This window comes from Pavona decussata, unplaced genomic scaffold (assembly GCF_977016875.1).
Source record: "Pavona decussata unplaced genomic scaffold, jaPavDecu1.1 SCAFFOLD_315, whole genome shotgun sequence".
In the NCBI taxonomy this organism is placed as follows: Eukaryota; Metazoa; Cnidaria; class Anthozoa; order Scleractinia; family Agariciidae; genus Pavona; species Pavona decussata.
The window spans coordinates 1-23,015 of NW_028145706.1; the positions used below are offsets into that span (position 1 = coordinate 1).

A 23,015-nucleotide genomic window follows, 5' to 3' on the forward strand; every position below is an offset into this window, starting at 1 on the left:
ATACTCAAACGCGATAACCAACTGCACTTTTTCAGACGTCTTGAAAAGTGTAGTCAACGCCTCATCAAATGCGAAGGCGCCATTGAATTTTTACGTTTATGTTTGAACTTTGGTGTTACACCAACTTTCGCACAAGTCGACCGTACAAGAGCACGCAAATGGAAGAAATCTTCAGAAACTTATCAAAAGGATGTCATCGAAGAGGAATTGAGTTTCAAACTCTCCCAGCTCAAACACCTCAGAGAAGAAGTACAGAATGCTTACAAAGATCTCCGAGATAAATGCTCTTTGCTTCGCTTCATCGCCATCTTGCGAACATTGAGTGTTCTACGCAACAACCAGTACGAAGAAATGATGAAGGGCCATGTCAGCAAAATCTCGCGATTAATATCAAAGAAGCTTGATGTCAATGAGCATATAAACAACCTATCTTCTTATCGCCTTACGTTCTTCGAGAAGCTTCTTATATGCAGAGGTCTGAAGTTTTCAGTACCACAAAAGGTCTCGCCCATCGACATACATGCGAGCTTTGAGAAAGCATATTGGAAAATAGAGCCGTTGTTGGATGATTCTGAGAAGGAACTGGCAAGCTCAACTCTACGCTCAATCGCCTTGAACTATATCCATCGTACAAGCCCCAAACCACCAAAGGCTCTTTTGAATGCTCTTAATCGCTTGAAGAAACGTGACGACATCATAATCACCAAGCCTGATAAAGGTTCTGGCGTAGTGGTAATGGACAAGACCGAATACATCCGTCTTCTAAGCGCTGCTTCAATCGATAACACTTCTAAGTTCGTACATGTTGATGAAAAGCGACCAAAGAGGCGTGGACGTCCAGCTCAACATTTCCACCCGCTCTTACAGAAAGAAAAAGAGTTGCGCACAGCCTTACGTCAAATTCTACCTGAAGAGATCGCTAACTCGCTTTCTCCGAAGAGTTCCAGATTGTCACACTTGTATGGCCTTCCGAAGACCCATAAAGCCACACTGAGTATGAGACCCATTTTATCAGCAACTGGCGCCTACAATTACAATCTCGCCAAATGGCTCGAAGAGAAACTTAAGCCACTCTCCATCAATGACTACACAATCACTGATGCCTTTGCTTTTGCTGATGAAATCCGTACCATTTCCGTGAATGAGGATGACATCTTAGTCTCCTATGATGTGACATCACTTTTCACCAACGTACCTTTGAGTGAGACGATTAACATCCTAGTCCACAAAGCGTTCACCAACGATTGGTTCAACAAGACCTACGGCCTTAACTTGCAGAAGGATCAGCTTGCCAAATTACTGGAAATTGCTACAACCAACCAGCTTTTCCAGTTCAATGGTCTTTTGTACGAACAGACTGATGGGGTGGCCATGGGCTCCCCTCTTGGTCCTCTGATGGCTAATGTTTTTATGTGTCACCTGGAAGAGAAGCTCTCCCGTGATGGTCTGATGCCTGACCTGTACAAACGTTACGTGGATGATACCCTGGCCAAAAGGGAATATTTGTTTACAAATAGGATTTTATGTCTTCAATCCGATCTGTTGTTTGTCTTTTTATTCAGTACTGAAGTTTCTTTAGGAATTTTGTTGTATTGTGTGACATAATGTCACGATACCAGGGTCACGGGCTGGGGCCCTGACAATCTATATTGTACCACCCTCTAGCGTTCATGACCTTTGCACCAAGACACGCACCACGTTCGTCAGTGGATTACTTCTGAACGAATTCAGCCGCCTTTTATTTTTAAGGTAAGCTCTTTCTTATTTGCATACGCTTAATTACGGCCGTATTTTAAGGTTCAGTGGCTAAGTTCACGCGTTTGCAATTGTTTTTCTGGTACGACTTGAGAGTCGCTTTCACCGCCCGCATTCCTGCTTAGTCGCGACTCATACGCCTTGTGTAATTTCTTTTATTCTGCAGTAACGCCTTTGTTTCATGGCTTCTGCAGCGGCCACAGTTCTTATTTTAGGGCATTCCTTTGTTAAGAGGCTAAAGAGCGATATAGAGACTGGATTTGACTCGCGTGTTGACGGGAATTTTAATCTGCATGGCAGTGCTTTTGTCCACATGTTCGGCGTGGGAGGTCGAACTGTTTCGAAGCTTCAAGCCCACGACCTTAACGTTATTTCACGTCTTGCTCCGGACGTGGTGATCCTAGAGATCGGTACCAATGATCTTTCACAGTCAGGGCCTGAAGTAGTAGCATCGGAAATTGAAGTCCTTGTTTCTTTACTGCGCGAAAAATATTCTGTTCGCGTCATAGGCGTTTGCCAAGTCATTCCTCGTGGTCAGTCGTACGCGGGCTTTCAGTCCTTCAATATAAAAGTGCCAGTTCTACATCAGTGTCTTAGTGCATTATTAGAGCACATCGATAATGTTTTCTGTTGGTATCATAAGGGTTTTTCTAATTTATCACAGACCCGACTTACTCATGATGGTGTGCATTTAGACCCACTGGGTCAATACTTTTTGTACCGTAGCTATCGCGGCGCCATTTTAAAGGCGTTAAACATGCTTTAGGTGTACATCATTGTCACCCAGATCACCGTTTTATTCTGGTTTATGTTACGTTTGTTAAGGCTAATTTTCTGCTCTATGTATTAATTTTCATATTAATGTATATTTTTGTTTTGTTCATGTGTGGGCTCTTAATTGGCATTGCCACTTTGGCGACATTTTGTCAGCCCGGCTTGTCCTGCCCAATTTTTCTTTTGTTGCATTACATTTTATTTTTATTTTTAAAAATAAAAATAAAATCTGAGAGGGCTTTGTTCCCTTATTGGCTGTTCATATTCTTATGACAGCTCTGAATTTGAGGCTTTGTTCCTCATTTATTTTGCTCACTCTCTTGTTATGTCAGCTGTGCTGGTCATATGTTTATGCCAGCTGTAATTCGAGGCTTTGCTCCTCGTGTCAATTGCTGTTCGTAAAATTTTTTACGTCAGCTTTAATTTGAGGTTTTGTTCCTCTTTTTATTCCAAGGTTGTTGCGGCCTTGTTTTTTGTAATGGGCATTGCTCCCTTATTTGCTGGCCATATGTTAACGCCAGCTTTAATTCGAGGCTTCATTCCTCGATTTTTATTTTTTGCTGGCATGTGAGCATTATTTTGAGGCTTTGTTCCTCTATTTTTATTATGGGGCTTTGCTCCTCTGATATTGAAATTATGATTTACTATCTTGTGTAATGGTCTTAATTGTTATGTAAGTTCATTGAGACTCCATGTCTGTGTATTTCCTATACCAGTACCAGCCTGTAAGTTTGTTTTTGGACCACAGAGTCTGCCGCTTTTCTCTGTATCCTAGAATGCCTCCACGTCGCCAGAAACGTCCATCAGTTCATCCGCCCGTGCAACCTCCTCCTAAACGGACACGGCGCGTCACTAAAACTACTGGCAAGGACAAAGTTCAGCGTGTGCCTGCCGCCACTGCAGAATCACCCACCACAGGTCTTCATCCTTCTGCAGCATCTTCCATCCCTCCTGGTCTTCTGGAACAGATTGTGTCCAAAGTAACCACAGAAGTTACCAAACAGTTAACACCCCTCCTTATTCCTGCTGGCCAGTCTGCTCCTCCAAGTTCTCAGCTTCAAGAGGAAGTTCCAGCCTGTACTCCTACTGATGTGACTATTGCAAGTGGGGATTCCCAATCATCGCGTAGTGTTGCTGCTGTAGTTAGTGATTCAGTAAATGCAGTTAATGCAACCCTCTGCAGTTAATGCCACCACATCAACTCCTTTACCATCAGGCCCTTTGTTTAACTCTGCCAGCCTCCCAATTGATTCGAGGGTTTCTCCTAAACTTAAGGGAAAGATTTGGCTGCAAGAGTACATTGATTTTGGCTCATTACTGGTTAATCCAGTGCTAGACAATAAATTCCAGCTAAGTTTGCAAGCAACTACAGAGGGCAGAACCCCGTCTCTGTGTTTTGAACCGGCGGCCAGGCCTAAGAAGATTCAGAACATCGAAACTTGGATGCATGCCTTCCATATTTTTGCGGGCATTTATGTCCAGAAATATCCAAATGAGGCCTCAGTTCTCATGAAATATGCAGATGTTATCCAGGACTTGGCAGCCAGGGGGCACAACTGGAAATATTACGATGAGCATTTTCGCTTTCTGAGACAGACCCAGCCCACTTCCCTCCCCTGGGGTAATGTTCACTGGGAGCTCTGGTTACGATCACAGCAGACCCCATATCAGAGAACTCCTCAGAGTTCAGGGAAAACCAACCGGTTTGTAGCAATCCCTAAGGGTTTTTGCTATAAATACCATAAAGGCAATGAGTGTGCTGGCTGTAACTTTAAGCACACCTGTTTCAAGTGTGACGGCCAACATCGAGCCTCTCAGTGTAATTTTCGTGGCCCACGCAAATCCCCCATCACCCGCACCCAGGCTGCCAAGCCCTCCTCTTCCAACCCCAATAAGAGTTCATAATTTATGTCTTCTTCTTTCTGGTTACATTCATTCAACTGTTGAATTCTTGCGTTCTGGATTTACTGACGGTTTTCCCTTACATTATGAAGGTGATCATGTTTGTTTTGAGACCACCAATTTGAAGTCAGCTCTTGAACATCCTGAGATAGTAGATGCAAAACTAAAGAAAGAACTGGATGCCCATAGGCTTGCTGGCCCATTCCACTCTCCCCCATTTCCAATTTTCCATGTGTCCCCCATAGGTGTGGTCCCTAAGAAGTTGCCTGGTGAATGTAGACTTATTCATCATTTATCCTATCCAAAAGGTACATCAATTAATGATGGGATTTCTTCTGTGAATACAAGTGTCCATTATGCTACCATACGAGATGCCATTCACTTTATTAAACTTGCTGGCCCAGGTTGTTTTTTAGCCAAAACAGATGTTAAAAATGCATTTCGAATAATTCCAATTCACCCCCGTGACTACCATCTTCTCGGTATAAAATGGAATGGAAGTTATTATTATGATCGCTGCATGCCAATGGGTTGTGCCAGTTCATGCAAAACTTTCGAAATTTTCAGTACCTCGGTTGAATGGATTGCCCAAAAGAAGTTTGGCATTCAAAAGATTCTTCATTTACTTGATGATTTCCTGATTGTTGCCCCATCTGATTCACTTTGCCAAAAACAGTTGGATATTTTCTTAAGTTTATGTCAGTATTTAGGGATTCCCATAGCACCGGGTAAAACTTGTGGCCCCTCAACCGTCCTTTCATTTGCTGGTATTGAACTTGATACCGTTCAGTCTGAAGCTCGTTTGCCTCAAGATAAGCTTAACAAATGTACTGAGCTCATCTCCAATTTCCTCCATCGCAAGAAGGTATCTTTGCAAGAATTACAGTCATTAATAGGCCTTTTGAATTTTTGCATGCTCTGTTGTTCTACCCGGTCGGGCCTTCCTACGAAGGCTTATCGACCTTACTATTGGCATTAAAGCAGCTCATTACCGCATCAGACTTTCGGGCGAAGCAAAAGAAGATATGAGGGTTTGGTTGTCCTTCTTGTCATCATTCAATGGCAGATCCTTCTTCCTTGATGATATTTGGCATAGCTCAGATAAGCTTAATTTGTTCACTGATGCAGCCGGTTCGCTTGGTTTTGGGGCCATTTTTCAAAACCACTGGTGCTATGGGAAATGGCCTGTGGATTGGCTACATAAGAATATTGCTTTTCTTGAATTTTATCCAATTGTTTTGAGTCTCCACTTATGGGGTCATCTGATACGTAATCGCTGCATTTTATTTTTTACGGATAATGAAGCCCTAGTTTACATCATTAACAAACAATCCTGTCGTGACAAATCTTTAATGTCCTTTGTCCGAAAGCTGGTTTCAGTCTGCTTGAAGTACAACATTGTTTTTAAGGCTAAGCATGTCCCTGGGGTCCACAACAAGTTAGCAGATTCTTTATCTCGATTGCAGATTCCCATCTTCAAGCAGCTGGCCCCTGCTTACATGAACCCCTGTCCATCGGAGATTCCTCACCATCTGCAGCCCCAGCATTGGCAGCTATAGTTTCTAAGCTTATGCATGCAAGCCTTCAGCCAGCCTCAATACCTACTTATAAGAGGGCATGGGCACTTTTCAACCAATTTCTCTACGATGTATTTCAGTCCACAATGTTTTCACTCCCAATCCCACCACCTACATTAGCACTTTTCATAGCCTATTTGTTCGATAAGCATTATGCCCCTTCCTCCGTGAACACCTTCGTTTCTGCTCTGGGGTACTCGCATAAGCTCGCGGGTTTTTCTGACCCAGGAAAAGTTTTCTACATTGTGCAAACATTGAAAGGATATCGAAAGATTGGCCACCGCTTGGACTGCAGATTACCAATTACTCTTAATATACTGCATAGAATATTAGATTCTGCTTCTCATATCACTGGGTCACAGTATCGGATAACCTTATTTCGAGCAATGTGTTCTCTCGCATTTTTTGCATTTTTAAGAGTGGGTGAAATTACTGCAACACGGGCTTCTGCCACCCCTTTGCAAATTCATCAACTCACTAAGCTTCTTAACCCTGCTAGAGAAGTGGTGGGCATAAAGCTTACATTTCATGATTTCAAGCATAACTATAATCAACGCCCATTTTCCTTAGTAGTCAATCGTCAGGATAACCACTGCCCAGTTCAGTTAATACTTGATTATCTTGCATTACGAGGCAATGCTGCAGGTGCTATTTTTCTCACCATTCAAGGGAACCCAGTACCCAGGGTTTTGTTCGCAGACCTACTCTGTCAAACTATTAAATATTGTGGGCTTGACCCCTCCTGTTACAAGGGACATAGTTTTCGCATAGGAGCTGCATCATATGCTGCAGATCGTGGTTTTTCCGATGCTCAGATCCGTATTCAAGGGCGTTGGAAATCCAATGCATTTCTTAAGTATATCCGAGTATCTACTGTATCTACTTGATTTGTTTAGATGTCGTTGGAGGCTGACTTGCAAGGGCAGCAGTCTTATTCACCACCACAGCATTACTTATAGTTTTGGTTAATTAATTTTTATTCATGTAATTTGGTTACATGTATGCAGGAATTTGAGCGGAATTGTCTTGCAAGGGCAGCAGTTGCGTTCAACTTACAGCCGCATTTTATCTATTTCAGTACAACCATAGTTTAATAGTAGGTTTAGGCTTAGGGCCATGTACCAAGGGCATTAGCCCACCCCCCCCCCCCCCCTTCCTTTTTCATTTCACCATTTTTGTATTCCTAAAGCATTTGACTTGCTTGAGTGAGGCTGTCTCGCAAGGGCAGCAGTCTCACTTATCTCGTTAATTGTTGGCTCGTAAATCCTTAACTCTTGTTTGATTACTTGACGTAGGGACTGTCTCGCAAGGGCAGCAGTCTCATGCATCTCTACATTAGGTCAGTATTGTTGATATTATTTTATATTAAGTATATGCTTTGTTACAAATTTTACTGGGTTGAATGGGGCTGACTTGCAAGGGCAGCAGTCTCCTTCCTCTCGGCAATTTTATGCTCACTTTATCTGTTCAACTGATATTGAGAATTACGGCTGTCTTTCAAGTGCAACAGTCTTGCTTATCTCATTTCAGTATATTGGCACCTTGTCGCTGTTTTCATTATATTTCCATGGCCATGTTTTTAGGACCATATTTAATCTCCCACCTTTAACATACCTTTAGTAAGTTATTCAATTTAATCATGTTGCAATTTGGTCATCAATGCGTATTTTGTACATAGGGTGCTGCATTTCCCTTGGGTGGGGCGGCATCATGTCAATTGTCATGATGCTTTGGCGTTTTGGTTGCCCTCACCTTTACTGGGCAAAATCATTAATAGTTAATTCAGGACAGTAGTAGTCCTTTCGCTGATGTTGTAATGAGGTGGCTATGGGCCTTTGTTCATAGCCATACATTAGTTCAATTTATATAAAAAATAAAAGGGGCTATGAGACTTTTGCTCATAGCCATTTTCACCAAATCATGGTTTGTTTTGTTATCCTTTGCCCAGCAAACTGAGCCCGGGACATGCAGCACACAGCAATAATATTTATGTTAGTAGGGGTGAAGACATAAATGCCTAGTGGTGACGCTGCCTCTGAGTTTCTCAATACTCTGAATGGTCTCCATCCCAGCATGAAATTTACAATGGAACTCCCTGTCAGTGGTAGGATTCCTTTTATTGGCATTGAAATCATCAAGTGTGGGACTAAACTTGAAACTCAAGTTTACAGGAAACAAACGAACAGTGGCTTACTCTTGCATTACCATAGCCATACCGACAAACGATACAAGGTGTCTTTAGTGAAAACAATGTTACATCGCGCGTACGCTCTATGTTCCACAACAGAAGCTTTCAATTTAGAATGTAACAAATTGCGCTCAATTTTCAGTCGCCTAGATTATCCTAGGGCTCTCATAGATTCCATCATTAGTAATTTTCTTCGTAATGTATCGGAACAGGCAGCGGAAGAGAAGCCTGAAGGCGGTCGTAAGATCAGAATTATCCTTCCTTTTAAGGATCAAGTAGCTGCCAATGCGGTTCGCAGGCAATTTAACGACCTAAGTAATAAGATTGGCCCCATATTGCAGCCAGTTTTTGTTAGTAGGAAATTAGAACATGATCTTAAGCCTAGGGAAGTTAAGCCGTCGATTGTGAATCAGCAATGCGTTGTTTACTATTTCTCATGTGATCTGTTCGATGCAGATTATGTCGGCTATACAGCCAGACACCTTTTTCAACGCGTTGCTGAGCACAAGAACTCGGCAATTGGCAAACATTTTCTTGAAGCTCACGGGAGCAAACACCTATTGAATCAGGGCCATTTTAACATCTTGAGAAAGTGTCAGAGCAAATTTGATTGTTTGGTATTTGAAATGCTGTACATCAAGAAACTTAAGCCTTGCTTGAACACTCAAACGGACTCTATACGTGCGAAACTTTTTGTTTAACCGGTAGCATTCTTCAATGCTACTATTTTAATTAATATCTATTGTCCATTTTTGTATTTATAGCCGCAATCTTGCATTTTTAATTTCACTTGATAATGATGTAATGTACATCGAAACGTCGTGTTTTTTAACCTTTTTATAATGTTTTTACGAAATGTTTTATCGCAATTTTTTATAGTCAAATGTTTTTCTAAGTCTTTGCCTCTAATATGAATGGTTAAATTCATGTAGACACCTTTAAACTATTAAGATGTATTTTTTTAGCTAAAAGTCCTGCCTTGTTTTGCTTATCCATTTTTTTCAGTTTGTTCCTCAAATCCACAAATGTTGGTCTTGCATCGGGTTCTTCCTCCCAGCACATCATCATGATTTTATACCTGTCAGCAAAAAAACATATGCCTTAAGTTTAATAATGTTTTTCAAAACTGCCCAACGTTAGTGAAACGTTTGGTTAATGGTAAAAGTAAAACGAAATGTTTGAATGGATGTAGAACTCTCAACTCTAAATCCTTAGAGGGTGATCAAAACATTTATATTCTTTCTGTTGTAAAAGGTGAGATCACAAAAAAGGTTTCTTACATCTCTTGTTATTGTTTGGTTTTGGATCCCCTCTCCTCCAATATTTTTTATTCTTAAAGCGCTCGTCTTTTGCAATAGATGAGATTAACATTTACTTATAACCTGCGTAATTTACGACTGCAAAATGTGGCCTTTATACAACGTTGTCTGCGTTGTTCATCCAGAAACTGCTTTGAAAATTCAAATGCCTCGCCTTATTTGCTTAAGTGTCATTGTCTGAGAAAGTGTTCCAGGGGCCAAAACTTGTGGTCAACCGATTTGGCTGAAACTTGGCACAGAAGTTGGTTGCCATGAGATATTTGAAAAGCCAATTTGGCTCACTTCTCTGACTTTAAGTTTTAGAGTTTCAGGGGGGGTCTCATTTTTTGCCCTTTGAGCACAAAAAATCCAGCCTTTCAGGGGTCATTTTGAAAGTGCCATAAAACCCAACTGGTAAATTGTGCTACCAAATGAATTTGACCATGAATATTACTATAATAGAGCTTTCATTTCATGCATGTAACTTTGCCCTCAAGGTATTGGACAGAGAACAGCCTGGGGCTAGAGTTAAGCCAAAATTAATGTCAAAATTACAACTCAAAATTGCCATTTTTCAAAAAATCAGTGTATCTACCTGCCTTCTTGCATAACATCCGTACCTAAACCGTTATTTACTTTAGTGACCCAACTATCAAAATCAGTTGAGAAAAATTTGGCTTATCACGGTTTGTTGAATTTTTTTCACAAACACTCCATGTCTCTATAAGGTCATGCAAAATGGAATTTTGAGCATAATTCACGCCATAAACAAACCAAATTGTTGACATGAAGCCCTTATTCTGTATTTGGTAGGTGAAAATGAATTGCTAAAGCCAAATTAGTTTAATTGTTTAGAAATACTCTGGTTCTTACCTTACAATTGCTCTTAAAGGCCTTTGATTAGCAAAACAAATACCCTGATTTGGCAAAACAAGGTTTAGTTTGTACTTTGAAAACCTAGTACCCATCAAACAGCACAAATGATGAAGGCCTAACCTCGATATAACGATCTTTCTAAACGATGCTTGAATTTTTCATTGATTAATATTCAGTTCCAAGTCATAATTCTTCTCCGTTGCTCCAAGCATGGAAAGTCTCTATATTTTGTCAGGCCTGATTTTTATTATGATTACAAGATAAAGTTAGCTTAACGAAAACGTTCGTTAGCATATAATCTGTCTCTTAACAGCCTGAACAGTTCTTGTAAATACCCACCAGTAAAGGAGCATGGCCATGCATACATAGATGTATAAACTTACGCAGAGATATACGAGCTGCAGTTTATAGCAGTGCCGATGTGACCCGTTACTTCAGAGTCCTCTAGAGCGGAGTAAATGAAACCATCCGTCAAGAAGGAATGCACAGTTAGGAGAGCTCGATAGTAAAACAAAAAACTTGTGTTGCTAAATACAATAACCAAACGAGGCCAGGGCATTGAGATGATGCAAAATCAACTGGCCCGCCATTTTGGACATAGGAGAGAGTGTAAGAAATTCAAGGGTAATGTCGCGATGGCACTTTGTTCCTTTGAAGGGGTAAGTGATCAGTGCGGTGCCACCGCATGGGCTCCGCACGAAACAGGAATGGTTCCTTTATTATCCTGCGAGAATGATATGACTGAATGGTTGAAGGAAAAGTACAAGGGGTCAGGTGCATCCGGGGCAAGAGGAAGACCTGGTCATACTAAAGCAGCAGGCGATTCAAAATATCTGTTAGGCATCATACACGCGCACAAATGGCTTTTATCGCGATCCAGTGGACTCTTTTCTGTTGAAGAGAGACCACGATATTTTACGATATTGTCGTCTCAAATTGTTTGTTTATGACTGATTGAAGATTTCCCGAGGTAATTAGCCTGCGTAGCTGGCGGTTTTGGTGGGCAGGAAAGCCGGGCCAAAATGAGTGGTGCAGCTGCGGGTGAAATGGGGAGAGAACCACAACTGTCGCGGCGAAGCCACTCGTTTTGGCCCTGCTTTCCGGTGAGCCCACCCATAAAAACCGCCAGCTACGCAGGCTAGAGGTAATTTACTTGATTCTTGCGATGAGAAACAAACATTCAACAAATTGTTCACAGGAAGGGCAAAGGGGTTGACTAAAGCCCTAACTTTGAAAGGTAAGAGTGCAGTTATTTTATCGCAACAATCTCTATGACCGAAAACAACGATAAGAATAACTTGAAGTTGAAGGCTGTTTTTCGTCTGCTCGCTCTGTTTGTTTACATTCAGCTTTACCTGTTCAGACGCTCATCACGCAACCTACATTTGCCAGTTTCGTCTAAGATAAGAGAACTTGAAAAATCTTTGCAAACATGCTGGATCGAAGCAAATCTTTCAAGCAAATCTCATAACAAATCGGCAGATTTTGAGACAATATAAGGACTTCTTAACGATGCGAATTAAGCAGAGAGTCCATATACGGGAAAACATTCTGTACGTATGTCATGGTGTCATTATCAAGTGGGTATCTGTAAAACGCGGACCGGATGGCTGCGGATGGCGGATGCGGATGGCGGATGGCGGATGGCGGATGGCGGATGGCGGATGGCGGATGGCGGATGGCGGATGGCGGATGGCGGATGGCGGATGGGAAAATGCGGATGGAAAAATGCGGATGACAAAATAAAATAAAAAAATGAAAAAAATGAAAAAATGAAATAAAATAGAAGGTATAAATATATAAATAGACAGATTAACAAGAAGAAAAAAATTGAATGGAAAATAACAACAACAATAAACAAAGGACTAACGTTACCCGAAAAAAACCGCCAGTAAACAAAGAACGGCGCTGGGACTTAAAGAGACCACTAAACCAACCATCAATTTGCTTTTAGTCGGTAGTCTTCATAAGACGTGTTAATACTCCTTGCGTTCCGTTCGTTGAATCGCTTTCTTTGCTTCCCGGTTTTTCACTTGTATTTCTTCTATTAAACATGGCATAATGGGGTTGACAGGCCTACGCTACTCTCATGTGCGTGTTTAGCCTAAATGAGAGTTTTGCCCCAACGGGTTATGTCTTCCAAAGAACACCCTTCAAGGGTAAGGATAGGATTTGAGAACGGATCAAGGGACAAATAACCGTGATAAGAAGCACAGTATCTTGCAACAAAAGCAAATAGCCGGGCCCGGCAATCTGACAAAAGCTGCAAGATAATGTATAGTTATTACACGGTTCAAATCCTATCCTTACAACTATAAAAAGAGAGGCTATACTGTCACCAGACGCACTGAAATGAGCCATACCAAGCCTAAACTAAATGCCACAAACGGCATAAGAACGACAGTCGCTACATTTTTAACGGAAACGTAACAACAAGAGGTCAAAATGACCTTTGAGATCAATTACAACACATGGCTTTGTTCAGTGTCTATCGCGCAAATCCTCCAAATCATAGATGGCATTTAATAAGAAGAAAATCCAGCGCTAAAAGAAAATTTTACCGGGAGCACCGCTCTTTTCATAGAGAAAAGGGTGTTCTTTGGAAGACATAACCCGTGAGGGCAAAACTCTCATTTAGGCTAAACACGCACATGAGAGTCGCGTAGGCCTGTCAACCCCATTATGCCATGTTTAATAGAAGAAATACAAGTGAAAAACCGGGAAGCAAAGAAAGCGATTCAACGAACGGAACGCAAGGAGTATTAACACGTCTTATGAAGACTACCGACTAAAAGCAAATTGATGGTTGGTTTAGTGGTCTCTTTAAGTCCCAGCGCCGTTCTTTGTTTACTGGCGGTTTTTTTCGGGTAACGTTAGTCCTTTGTTTATTGTTGTTGTTATTTTCCATTCAATTTTTTTCTTCTTGTTAATCTGTCTATTTATATATTTATACCTTCTATTTTATTTCATTTTTTCATTTTTTTCATTTTTTTATTTTATTTTGTCATCCGCATTTTTCCATCCGCATTTTCCCATCCGCCATCCGCCATCCGCCATCCGCATCCGCCATCCGCAGCCATCCGGTCCGCGTTTTACAGATACCCTTATCAAGTCGTAATACCGTCTCAAAATCGAATGTAGTTTCTTTTTATCGTGATTCATCCATTCTTGTAGAAAAAAATGTTTAATCGATTAGTTGAGCTCAGAATACAACGATAAATCTTAGGTTTTAAACTGGGTGTAAGATTCCTAAAATTATACCGCCTCTATTTACATACTAAAAAAACTAATTATAAGTAATTAAAAAATGTATCCGAATAATTTTTGTTACCAAGAAAGTTATCCGTGAAACAAGACATTTTCTCCCTCAAAATGTCAATTTCATCGAAAAGCTTCGATGCAGCATGTTTGCAAAGATTTTTCAAGTTCTCTCTTCTTAGACGAAACTGGCAAATATAGGAAACCGGTAGGGTTTCACGCTCGAATTGTGATTGCATGATAAGCGTCTGAACAGGTAATGCTGAATGTAAACAAACAGAGCGAGCAGACGAAAAACAGCCTTCAACTTCAAGTTATTCTTATCGTTGTGTTTGGTCATAGAGATTGTTGCGATAAAATAACTGCGCTCTTACCTTTCAAAGTTAGGGTTTTCAGTCAACCACTTTGCCCTTCTTGTGAACAATTTGTTGAATGTTTGTTTCTCATCGCAAGAATCAAGTAAATTACCTCGGGAAATCTTCAATCAGTCATAAACAAACAATTTGAGACGACAATATCGTAAAATATCGTGGTCTCTCTTCAACAGAAAAGAGTCCACTGGATCGCGATAAAAGCCATTTGTGCGCGTGTATGATGCCTAACAGATATTTTGAATCACCTGCTGCTTTAGTATGACCAGGTCTTCCTCTTGCCCCAGATGCACCTGACCCCTTGTACTTTTCCTTCAACCATTCAGTCATATCATTCTCGCAGGATAATAAAGGAACCATTCCTGTTTCGTGCGGAGCCCATGCGGTGGCACCGCACTGATCACTTACCCCTTCAAAGGAACAAAGTGCCATCGTGAGATTACCCTTGAATTTCTTACTCCTGATAAAACATAGCCGCGAAACGGAAGAAGAACGTAACCTCGGTCCAGTCCCCACTCTCTCCTATGTCCAAAATGGCGGGCCAGTTGATTTTGCATCATCTCAATGCTCTGGCCTCGTTTGTTATTGTATTTAGCAACACAGGTTTTTTGTTTTACTATCGAGCTCTCCTAACTGTGCATTCCTTCTTGATGGATGGTTTCATTTACTCCCCTCTAGAGGACTCTGAAGTAACGGGTCACATCGGCACTGCTATAAACTGCAGCTCGTATATCTCTACGTAAGTTTATATATCTATGTATGCATGGCCATGCTCCTTTACTGGTGGGTATTTACAAGAACTGTTCAGGCTGTTAAGAGACATAGATTATATGCTAACGAACGTTTTCGTTAAGCTAACTTTATCTTGTAATCATAATAAAAATCAGGCCTGACAAAATATAGAGACTTTCCATGCTTGGAGCAACGGAGAAGAATTATGACTTGGAACTGAATATTAATCAATGAAAAATTCAAGCATCGTTTAGAAAGATCGTTATATCGAGGTTAGGCCTTCATCATTTGTGCTGTTTGATGGGTACTAGGTTTTCAAAGTACAAACTAAACCTTGTTCTGCTAAATCAGGGTATTTGTTTTGCTAATCAAAGGCCTTTAAGAGCAATTGTAAGGTAAGAATCAGAGTATTTCTAAACAATTAAACTGATTTGGCTTTAGCAATTCATTTTCACTGACCAAATACAGAATAAGGGCTTCATGTCAACAATTTGGTTTGTTTATGGCATGACTTATGCTCAAAATTCCATTTTGCATGACCTTATAGAGGCATGGAGTGTTTGTGAAAAAAAATTCAACAAACCGTGATAAGCCAAATTTTTCTCAACTGATTTTGATAGTTGGGTCACTAAAGTAAATAACGGTTTAGGTACGGATGTTATGCAAGAAGGCAGGTGGATACATTGATTTTTTGAAAAATGGCAATTTTGAGTTGTAATTTTGACATTAATTTTGGCTTAACTCTAGCCCCAGGCTGTTCTCTGTCCAATACCTTGAGGGCAAAGTTACATGCATGAAATGAAAGCTCTATTATAGTTATATTCATGGTCAAATTCATTTGGTAGCACAATTTACCAGTTGGGTTTTATGGCACTTTCAAAATGACCCCTGAAAGGCTGGATTTTTTGTGCTCAAAGGGCAAAAAATGAGACCCCCCCCTGAAACTCTAAAACTTAAAGTCAGAGAAGTGAGCCAAATTGGCTTTTCAAATATCTCATGGCAACCAACTTCTGTGCCAAGTTTCAGCCAAATCGGTTGACCACAAGTTTTGGCCCCTGGAACACTTTCTCAGACAATGACACTTAAAATGTTATTTAACAGTTATTCCACGAGCGCGCGCTGGGTATGAGATTATAGATAGCCAACGAGCCGCGTAGTGCCAAGTTGCCTATAATCGTCTCATATCCAGAAAGCACGAGAGGAATAATTTTTTTATTCAAAAACAATCGCAAAATATTACTAGATCTTGCTGATTTCGCTTTGTAAGAACAACCAGAAGACAATTTAATTGTCGCTATTTCTCAAGCATGGTATAATTAACAATTATTCCATGAGTGCGCGTTGGATATGAGATGATAGATAGCCAACAAGGCGCACAGCGCCGAGTTGGCTATAATCATCTCATATCCAACAAGCGCGAGTGGAATAATTGTTTTATTAAAAAACAATAAAGAAACATGGCTAGATCTTGTTGATTTCGCTTTGCAAGAACAATTAGAAGACAATTTAATGGTCTCTATTTCTCGGGCATGGTATAATGGCTCATATACCAAGGCCGCTAAGCCAATCAAATCGCTCGAATTGCATTATACAATGATCCAGTTTTTAATAATGGCTGTTATACCATGGCTGCTGAGCCAATCAAATCACTGGAATTGCATTTTACAATGATCCAGTTTTTAATAATAGTAATTATTTTCAACATATAGGGATAACTGTTAACAATTAATTGCGTTTCAAGTTACAATTCATCATCCACATGTTGTGGTTTAGGCATCCTGTATCCTTGCTGAAGTAAGCTTGCAATTTTTTCTGCCATCCATCCGTGGATACGGTGAACCACCTGGAAAACGAACATTTTCCGGCAAATTATCGACGGTCATGAAACATTGGTGTAATCATGTAATTCATTTGGCCATCATTAGAAAGTAAGGTCGATTTCTGATTCAAACGTGTATCAATTGTATGCTTGGATTCAAGCGGAATTGAATTAGATCCTGGCATGGTAAAGGTTACCTTAGCGCTTTTTCATCGCAACCCAGCCATTTTCCTCCCTAATCGCTCGTTTCATTGTGACACCTAACTCACCAGAAAATTTTCCGTTATAGACAGCATTTGTTACTTCATACGTCATGAAAAAAAAAAGAGATCGCAGATCCTATATCCAAGATGGCAGATGCTCAGATAGTATGACGTAAGTTTTAAGCTAACAAATTCTAAGCTTCATTGTTATGGTTGCAACTGTGTAAGAGCTGTAGTTGCTTCATCGGTCTTACAAGGCCAAGAGATGAGGATTGGAGAAATAATGCAATAGAAGTGTCCTGCAATGAAAGGAATTTGACGAAAAAAGGGAAAGCGATAGAATGTTTCTATATGCTTAAAATTACCAATTGTGAATATCTCGTAAAGAAGGACTCCATGGCTCCATCTGTAAAGAAAATAACATACGATATAATGGGTCATTTCATTTAATCCTTTTTTTCTTTATAAGTAAGATAATTAAGAACTCTATAAGAATTGACTGTTTACTTCTACCCTCATATTGCACATATATACAGCCTTGTGCCACACCGTAGATGACGAGGATGAATGAATGAGTTATATTGCACATGACGACCAAAATTAAAAATGACGGCTGAGGTTAGCCCAATAATCAAAAATTCGTAGCATGGAACGACTAAGATTAAATACATTGCTACCCACGCTCTTTAATCTGGCGCTAAACTTTTTCCATAACCAGATGCCAAACAGAGCCATGAGAGGAAATTTGTGGCAGTGTCTTGTATGGGGCAAAATTCTTTTCTATGGCTAAAAATCACTTACATGGATGTGTCTGTTGAAGTGTTTAAAGGCGTACTTACATGTCGCTCTTTGTGGTGTACTTTCCATATAACAGCGCCTCATACGCAGTCCACTTAACGGGCAAACGACCCTAGTATTTGATAAGAACGAAAATGTATCCACCAAGCCAAAAATTAACGTTTTTTGGATTAAATTCACTTGCTCATAGAACTGATTCTATCCTAAAACCAATTACCACATATCCTCTTTTACTGGTTGATGAATTCATAACCTAAAATTGCCGTTAGGGTGCATAGTATTTAATGGAGTGTCGAAAGTAAATCGCGTTTGACTTTGTTTTGCTATCCACGCTCTTTGATGGTTGGCAAATCTCAAGCCACTTTTGCAACCAATGGGTAGCAAAAAAAAAAAAAAACAGAACCAATCGTGACCTGATCACACGCGTCTTCCTGCGCTTGGCACCGGTTACATACATTTGCTTTGAGTTCTGATTAGTTCATTGTACCGTGTGCGTCTGTTGTGATTGGCCAGAATAAGAACTATGTTATTATTGTTAAGACACTCAGATGGAAACCATTCTAATGACGTCAATAAAACTCTTTGGATGTTCTAAAGCTGATAACACGATAACATTCTTCGTTATCTATTTTCGGCTGTTTTCAATACCTTTGTCTTTCTTTCATAGATGTTTTCGTGTTGCACGTCTCTAGCCATTCCGAAGTCTGTCACTTTACACGTTTCTCGTTCTCCGATCAGCACATTACGAGCAGCAAGGTCTCGGTGAATGATCTGTAACAAAGCACGAATAGCTTTTGGATTTCGCCATAAAGTAGAAAGTTGTCGGGGTTTTTTTCCAAGTGGAGGATAAATACATAGTATGGTCACTGGTGTTCTGCGTAGTATACGTGTGCGAGAAATAGCATAATTATTCTTGAGCTTCACAAATTTATGTTTCTTAAGAACTTCAAATACGTTCTTCTTTATAACCCTTGAATACGGTGTATATGACGTCCCAAACAAAAACCGACAGCGGGGGCGGGGTGGACGAATCGGTGAAACTGTAACATCACCCCGTGGGATTTGCTATCTTTTAACCCATGAGTATCAACCAATGGGCGCAAGGTAAGCTTTGCAAAAAATGAATTGTAGAATTCCTTTAAGGTGCTTGCACTTACAGATCTTGATGAGAGGTACCTCATCCCATCAGCAACCTGCCAAGCAAACTTAATCAGCTGCTGTGACGTCAGGCTGGTTTGTGGTTTGATATCCAGTTCTTTGTAATAGGTGTCATTCAATCCACGGCTCTTCCTCAGGTAACCCAGGAGATCCCCATACGGAGCATACTCGATTAACACCAACAACGGCTCTAAGGAAAATGAAAGATACAAACATTTGCTAGTTGTAAACATTTGGAAACACCTGAAGATTCTCAAAAGAGAAAAAACCGAGATTTTCCCTCGTTGTTGTTCTTCGTACAGCCCCTTGTTCAAACAACGTTTCCTCGGTCACAACATGTGACGAACGAAGATAAAAAAAGACAGACACCTTTTCTGTGCATACAGATCACAATTGGCCAATAACAACGGTGTAATATCAAAGTCAAATGACGATGAAACCTAAAAATAACTTAATGTTTTAGTTAACACCTTACCAGATTCAGTGACGCAACCCAATAGCTTGATAACGTGCGGATGAGGTTTAAGAGCCTTCATCACTTCAAGCTCTGCTAACAAGTCTTTCTTGTCTGACTCGGGGGCATCAGCTACAAAATGCACAAAGAAAGATTTCACTTCTTTCGCAAAGTAGAAGGGCACTCAAAGATTACAATGCTTATATATCGATTTTGCCTGTGTGCTACATACATTATAGGAAGAGTGGCTATAGATTACATTCAAAGTAAATAAATAAAATAAAAGTACGATACATGTGTTTCATAACCCAAGGGCTGCTTGCATCTGCTTTTTCCTGAGTATGTATCCCTGGCCCCTTAGAGCCCCACCCTTATTACAGCCTATCCCACAGCCAACTGCTAGCCCCACCTCAGTTAATTTTGTTTGCAAGTGTGAATTAAGGAAAGCAAATTCAGTAACTTTGTATTTGTGCATCTACCCTTTGAGCCCTTTTATCTAGCAATTCTTTTTACAAGATGGAGGCAGATTTCAGTCACTCGAGTTTTTAAAAGCTTTTTCAATTTCAAATGAGGTAATCGAGTTGAAAATGTTTGACGTCATTCTAGTAACTGTTGAAAAGGTAACCCAATTATACTCAATCAAGGCGCTAATATGCGCCCGCATTTTCATTCCGTCAATATGCTGGTGAAAATATACAAATCTGTATCTAGAAAATGTGGGCAGAGATTGGAAACATGTGCTGAAAATGTTTCATTCATGGCATATTTTAATTTTCTTCGTTTTTCTGAAGAAAAAGGAAGGATATTCAAAGCACTCGAAACAAGAAAATCTGGTTCGTTAATTTCTCAATACAATGAAATAAAGAGATAGCTGGTACCTTTTAACATTTTTACGGCCACCAATGTTTCTTGGGGGATTCCTCGGAGACCAACGGCTGTTCCCTTGGCAACCTGACCAATAGCACCTTTACCAATTACTTTTTCAATTTTGACGTGTTGCCTAGAAATCTCGCAAGAAAGTGTCGATGGGTGTAAAGGTGCGTATTGGCTAATTTGTGGAGTATTTGTCTGTGAGGCGTCTGGGATGTCATGTGATCGCCGTGCGTCGTCTAGGTCCATGTATTGCCCTTGATAAGAACCTTGTAACTCTTGTTGCCTTGTTTCTTTTAGATTTGATTCGAGTTTCGCCATTTGTACTGTAGTCTAAAGAGCGAAAACAAAAGAGGAAAGCTAAACCTTTGCGGTTACATACGGAAATAATACTCGGGAAAAAAATAACCTAGCCCTGTTTTTTTTACAAGGAGACAGACAAAAAGAGGAGCAAGCTATTTTTGTTGCTTTTCTCAAAACATTACACAACTTTAAGTTGAAAGGATCGAAAGAGAGAAACTTTCACTTTGGGTATGTAGTCCTGTAAATAGAAATTGAGTGCAATACATTGATTCTTACTTGTAAGACAAATCAGAAAATTATAACATTTGTCAACACAGGTAAATAATTAGTTAATTTCGGTTTAGGTATTGGTGTTGAACCTAAGCCCTTCCGTCTTCTAGTCTGAATACATTACCACTGCGCAAGAGGAGACTCGTGGGATCTAAGTCATTTTACTAGGCTCATCTCATAAACATTTTGGAAAAAAAGTTGATCGTTTATTCTTAAGCATGGTGATTAAATTGTAAAGATGCATCTCATCAACAACTGACGCAGGCAAAAGATACGATATTACATGCCTTTTCATCAGGCGACTCTGGATATGCCCTAAAATTAATAGAAAAGATACAAAAGTAAGAGTGTGATGGACATCTTGAACAGTTTGTAAAAGATCAGGTAGAACCCAGAAGATAGTATTACTAAGAAAAATACAATGAAACGAAATTCAGAAAAGATAAAGCGCTCAGGCATATTAAGGCATGGCCAAAAGCCTAATTTGCATAAAAAATAGAAAACAATCAAAACATTTCGTACATCAAACAAAAAACTGTCAAACTTGGTAGTTATATAAAACTTGAAGACCTTAACTGATTTTTGCTTCAAAGTGATAAGCAGTTTGGTCACGTGACCTGTAAATGATCATTGATTGTTAAAGATCTTCTAAGCCAAATGGGGTATATAAAATGAAATAGAATTAAATCTCCTTTGGTGTCATACGTTTACATGTCAAGGGCTAGAAATGAATTAGCCTTGTTTGCGTGTCCACATTAAATAGCAGTCCTGCAATTAAGGGAAATAGGTCACGTGACATTAGAAATGGCTTAATAACTTCTAATAGGAATGACAGGTACCACCATACAAGGCTAATTAATAATGAACTTTTATAGTGTAATAGTATGACACCCGAAAAGGTTTGATTATAGTTTGTTTTATATACCCCGTTTTACTTTAAAGATTTTAGACGTTAATCGTCATTTAATGGTCACGTGACCAAAATGTTCCACACTTTAAAGCAAGAATCAGTTAAGGTCATCAAGTTTTATAAGATTGCCAAGTTTGACGTTTCTTTGTTCAATCCACGAAATGTTATGATTGTTTTCTGATTTTATGCAAATGAGGCTTTTGGCCATGCCTTAATATGCCTGAGCGAGCATTTAAAGTCTCCTCCTTGAAGACTTTTTAAAAGACTCGTAGGTTAGAGAGTATGTCTAAAGATGTGTCCTTTGATTTCCACAAAGGAAAACAATGGCAACAAATGACGCGAAAATTACGTCATGACATCCCAAATCCCAAAACCTCAGGAAAACCACCCAAACTGACCAAATTGTGATAAAGCTGAAAGGAAATCATAGGAATGATATAAGATCATGAAATTAACTGTAAGAATTAAGTTAATTTTTCAAAATAAACAGAAGAAAATATAACTACTTCTGAAAAACATGCCTGTCAAAGAAAGGTTGCCATGGTAACATTAAACTCACTAGATCCTTACCTACCATATTAAACTATTGGTAGGTAAAATTCTGAAAAAGTCAGGAGGTTTCGTGTTGTTTGCGAAAATATTACAAAGGTTATAAACTTTTAAAGTGGGTGCCGGAGGAATCCGCCCGTCCCTCAGTCCAGATAGGTTTAAGTCATCTAGTATATTCTGAGCAACATTTTGATGAAGACTTTCATTTTAACATTTCTTTCTCGGTTTTGATCACTTTTGAGTTAATATTTGACATGCTGGCTTAGACTGTTTTCAGAAATCTAGTGATTCAAGATGGCGGTTTCATGAAATAATGGGGCAAGTTTCACTTCATATAACCAACTGAAAGGGTACATCAACAACTTACCTTTCCTTTATTCTTGCCACTAGAAAACAGTCAATGTGAAAGATATTAGGTAAATGGAAATAAAGTTTTTCTCTATTAAGAGCCGTTGTCAGTAACTTTCGAGAATCCGGCGACAGAAGCGAAAATTCGAATTTCTTTTTATTTGCCCAAAAAGTCCCTTTTGCTGAACTATTTTCAAAAATAATATTCAAAAGTTCCAGCGAATTTTTATTTTGGCAAAAATTGGGAAAGTTCGAAATCGGCCTAAACGTGCCCGATTGCCCGATTGAAATTATGCAAATTAGTACATTTTCAAAACTCTCGTTCAAGTAAAGGAAACGTTTTCTCGAGTTGATGTTTTCACTGACAATAGTTTTTATATCCCTTGTGCTTGTTTCTAAACTATATTTTATCTCGACCTGAACATTCTTACATTTGAAGTTGCCCACGTAAATAATACAATGTTTGCTATTCCTTGGATAGAGTGATTTTTGCCATATTTCAGATGACCATATCATTGAGGGTATACGAATACGCTGCTAATCAAAGAACTTTTTTGAACGGACAATTTTTCTTATTTCTCATGTTAAAATATTTAGTTTGG

General features: G+C 39.7%; 2 protein-coding genes and 3 pseudogenes across 3 annotated transcripts in view; 4 read left to right on the forward strand and 1 right to left on the reverse strand.

Annotated features, from left to right (window-relative positions):
* Positions 1 to 9: 9 nt before the first annotated feature.
* LOC146454058 (uncharacterized) lies at positions 10 to 9,092 on the forward strand (annotated as a pseudogene).
* Positions 1,496 to 3,716, forward strand: LOC146454059 (uncharacterized). Its single transcript, XM_085095824.1, has 2 exons — positions 1,496 to 1,749; positions 3,246 to 3,716. The coding sequence occupies exon 2, from the start codon at positions 3,306 to 3,308 to the stop codon at positions 3,714 to 3,716; it is 411 nt and encodes a 136-aa protein (XP_084951950.1). The 5' UTR covers positions 1,496 to 1,749; positions 3,246 to 3,305.
* LOC146454060 (uncharacterized) lies at positions 3,802 to 6,025 on the forward strand (annotated as a pseudogene).
* Positions 6,095 to 7,926, forward strand: LOC146454061 (uncharacterized). Its single transcript, XM_085095884.1, has one exon. It carries the CDS (start codon positions 6,095 to 6,097, stop codon positions 6,893 to 6,895), a length of 801 nt encoding a protein of 266 aa, XP_084952010.1. The 3' UTR covers positions 6,896 to 7,926.
* A 10-nt stretch (positions 9,093 to 9,102) lies between the features above and the next one.
* The window catches only part of LOC146454062 (uncharacterized), a 58,233-nt pseudogene continuing 44,320 nt past the window's right edge, over positions 9,103 to 23,015 (reverse strand). Inside the window, exons 10-19 of the transcript XR_014859330.1 lie at positions 22,433 to 22,451; positions 20,894 to 20,921; positions 20,042 to 20,366; positions 19,185 to 19,295; positions 18,709 to 18,899; positions 18,200 to 18,322; positions 17,593 to 17,663; positions 17,119 to 17,159; positions 16,477 to 16,574; positions 9,103 to 9,274 (exon numbers count right to left, since the gene is read on the reverse strand). The product of XR_014859330.1 is annotated as an uncharacterized LOC146454062 (transcript). The remainder of the gene's footprint in view (positions 9,275 to 16,476; positions 16,575 to 17,118; positions 17,160 to 17,592; positions 17,664 to 18,199; positions 18,323 to 18,708; positions 18,900 to 19,184; positions 19,296 to 20,041; positions 20,367 to 20,893; positions 20,922 to 22,432; positions 22,452 to 23,015) is intronic.

Excerpts from the sequence above, each read along its gene's own strand:
- LOC146454059 (XM_085095824.1), top strand. The coding sequence starts at position 3,306 with ATGCCTCCACGTCGCCAGAAACGTCCATCAGTTCATCCGCCCGTGCAA.
- LOC146454061 (XM_085095884.1), top strand. The coding sequence starts at position 6,095 with ATGTTTTCACTCCCAATCCCACCACCTACATTAGCACTTTTCATAGCC.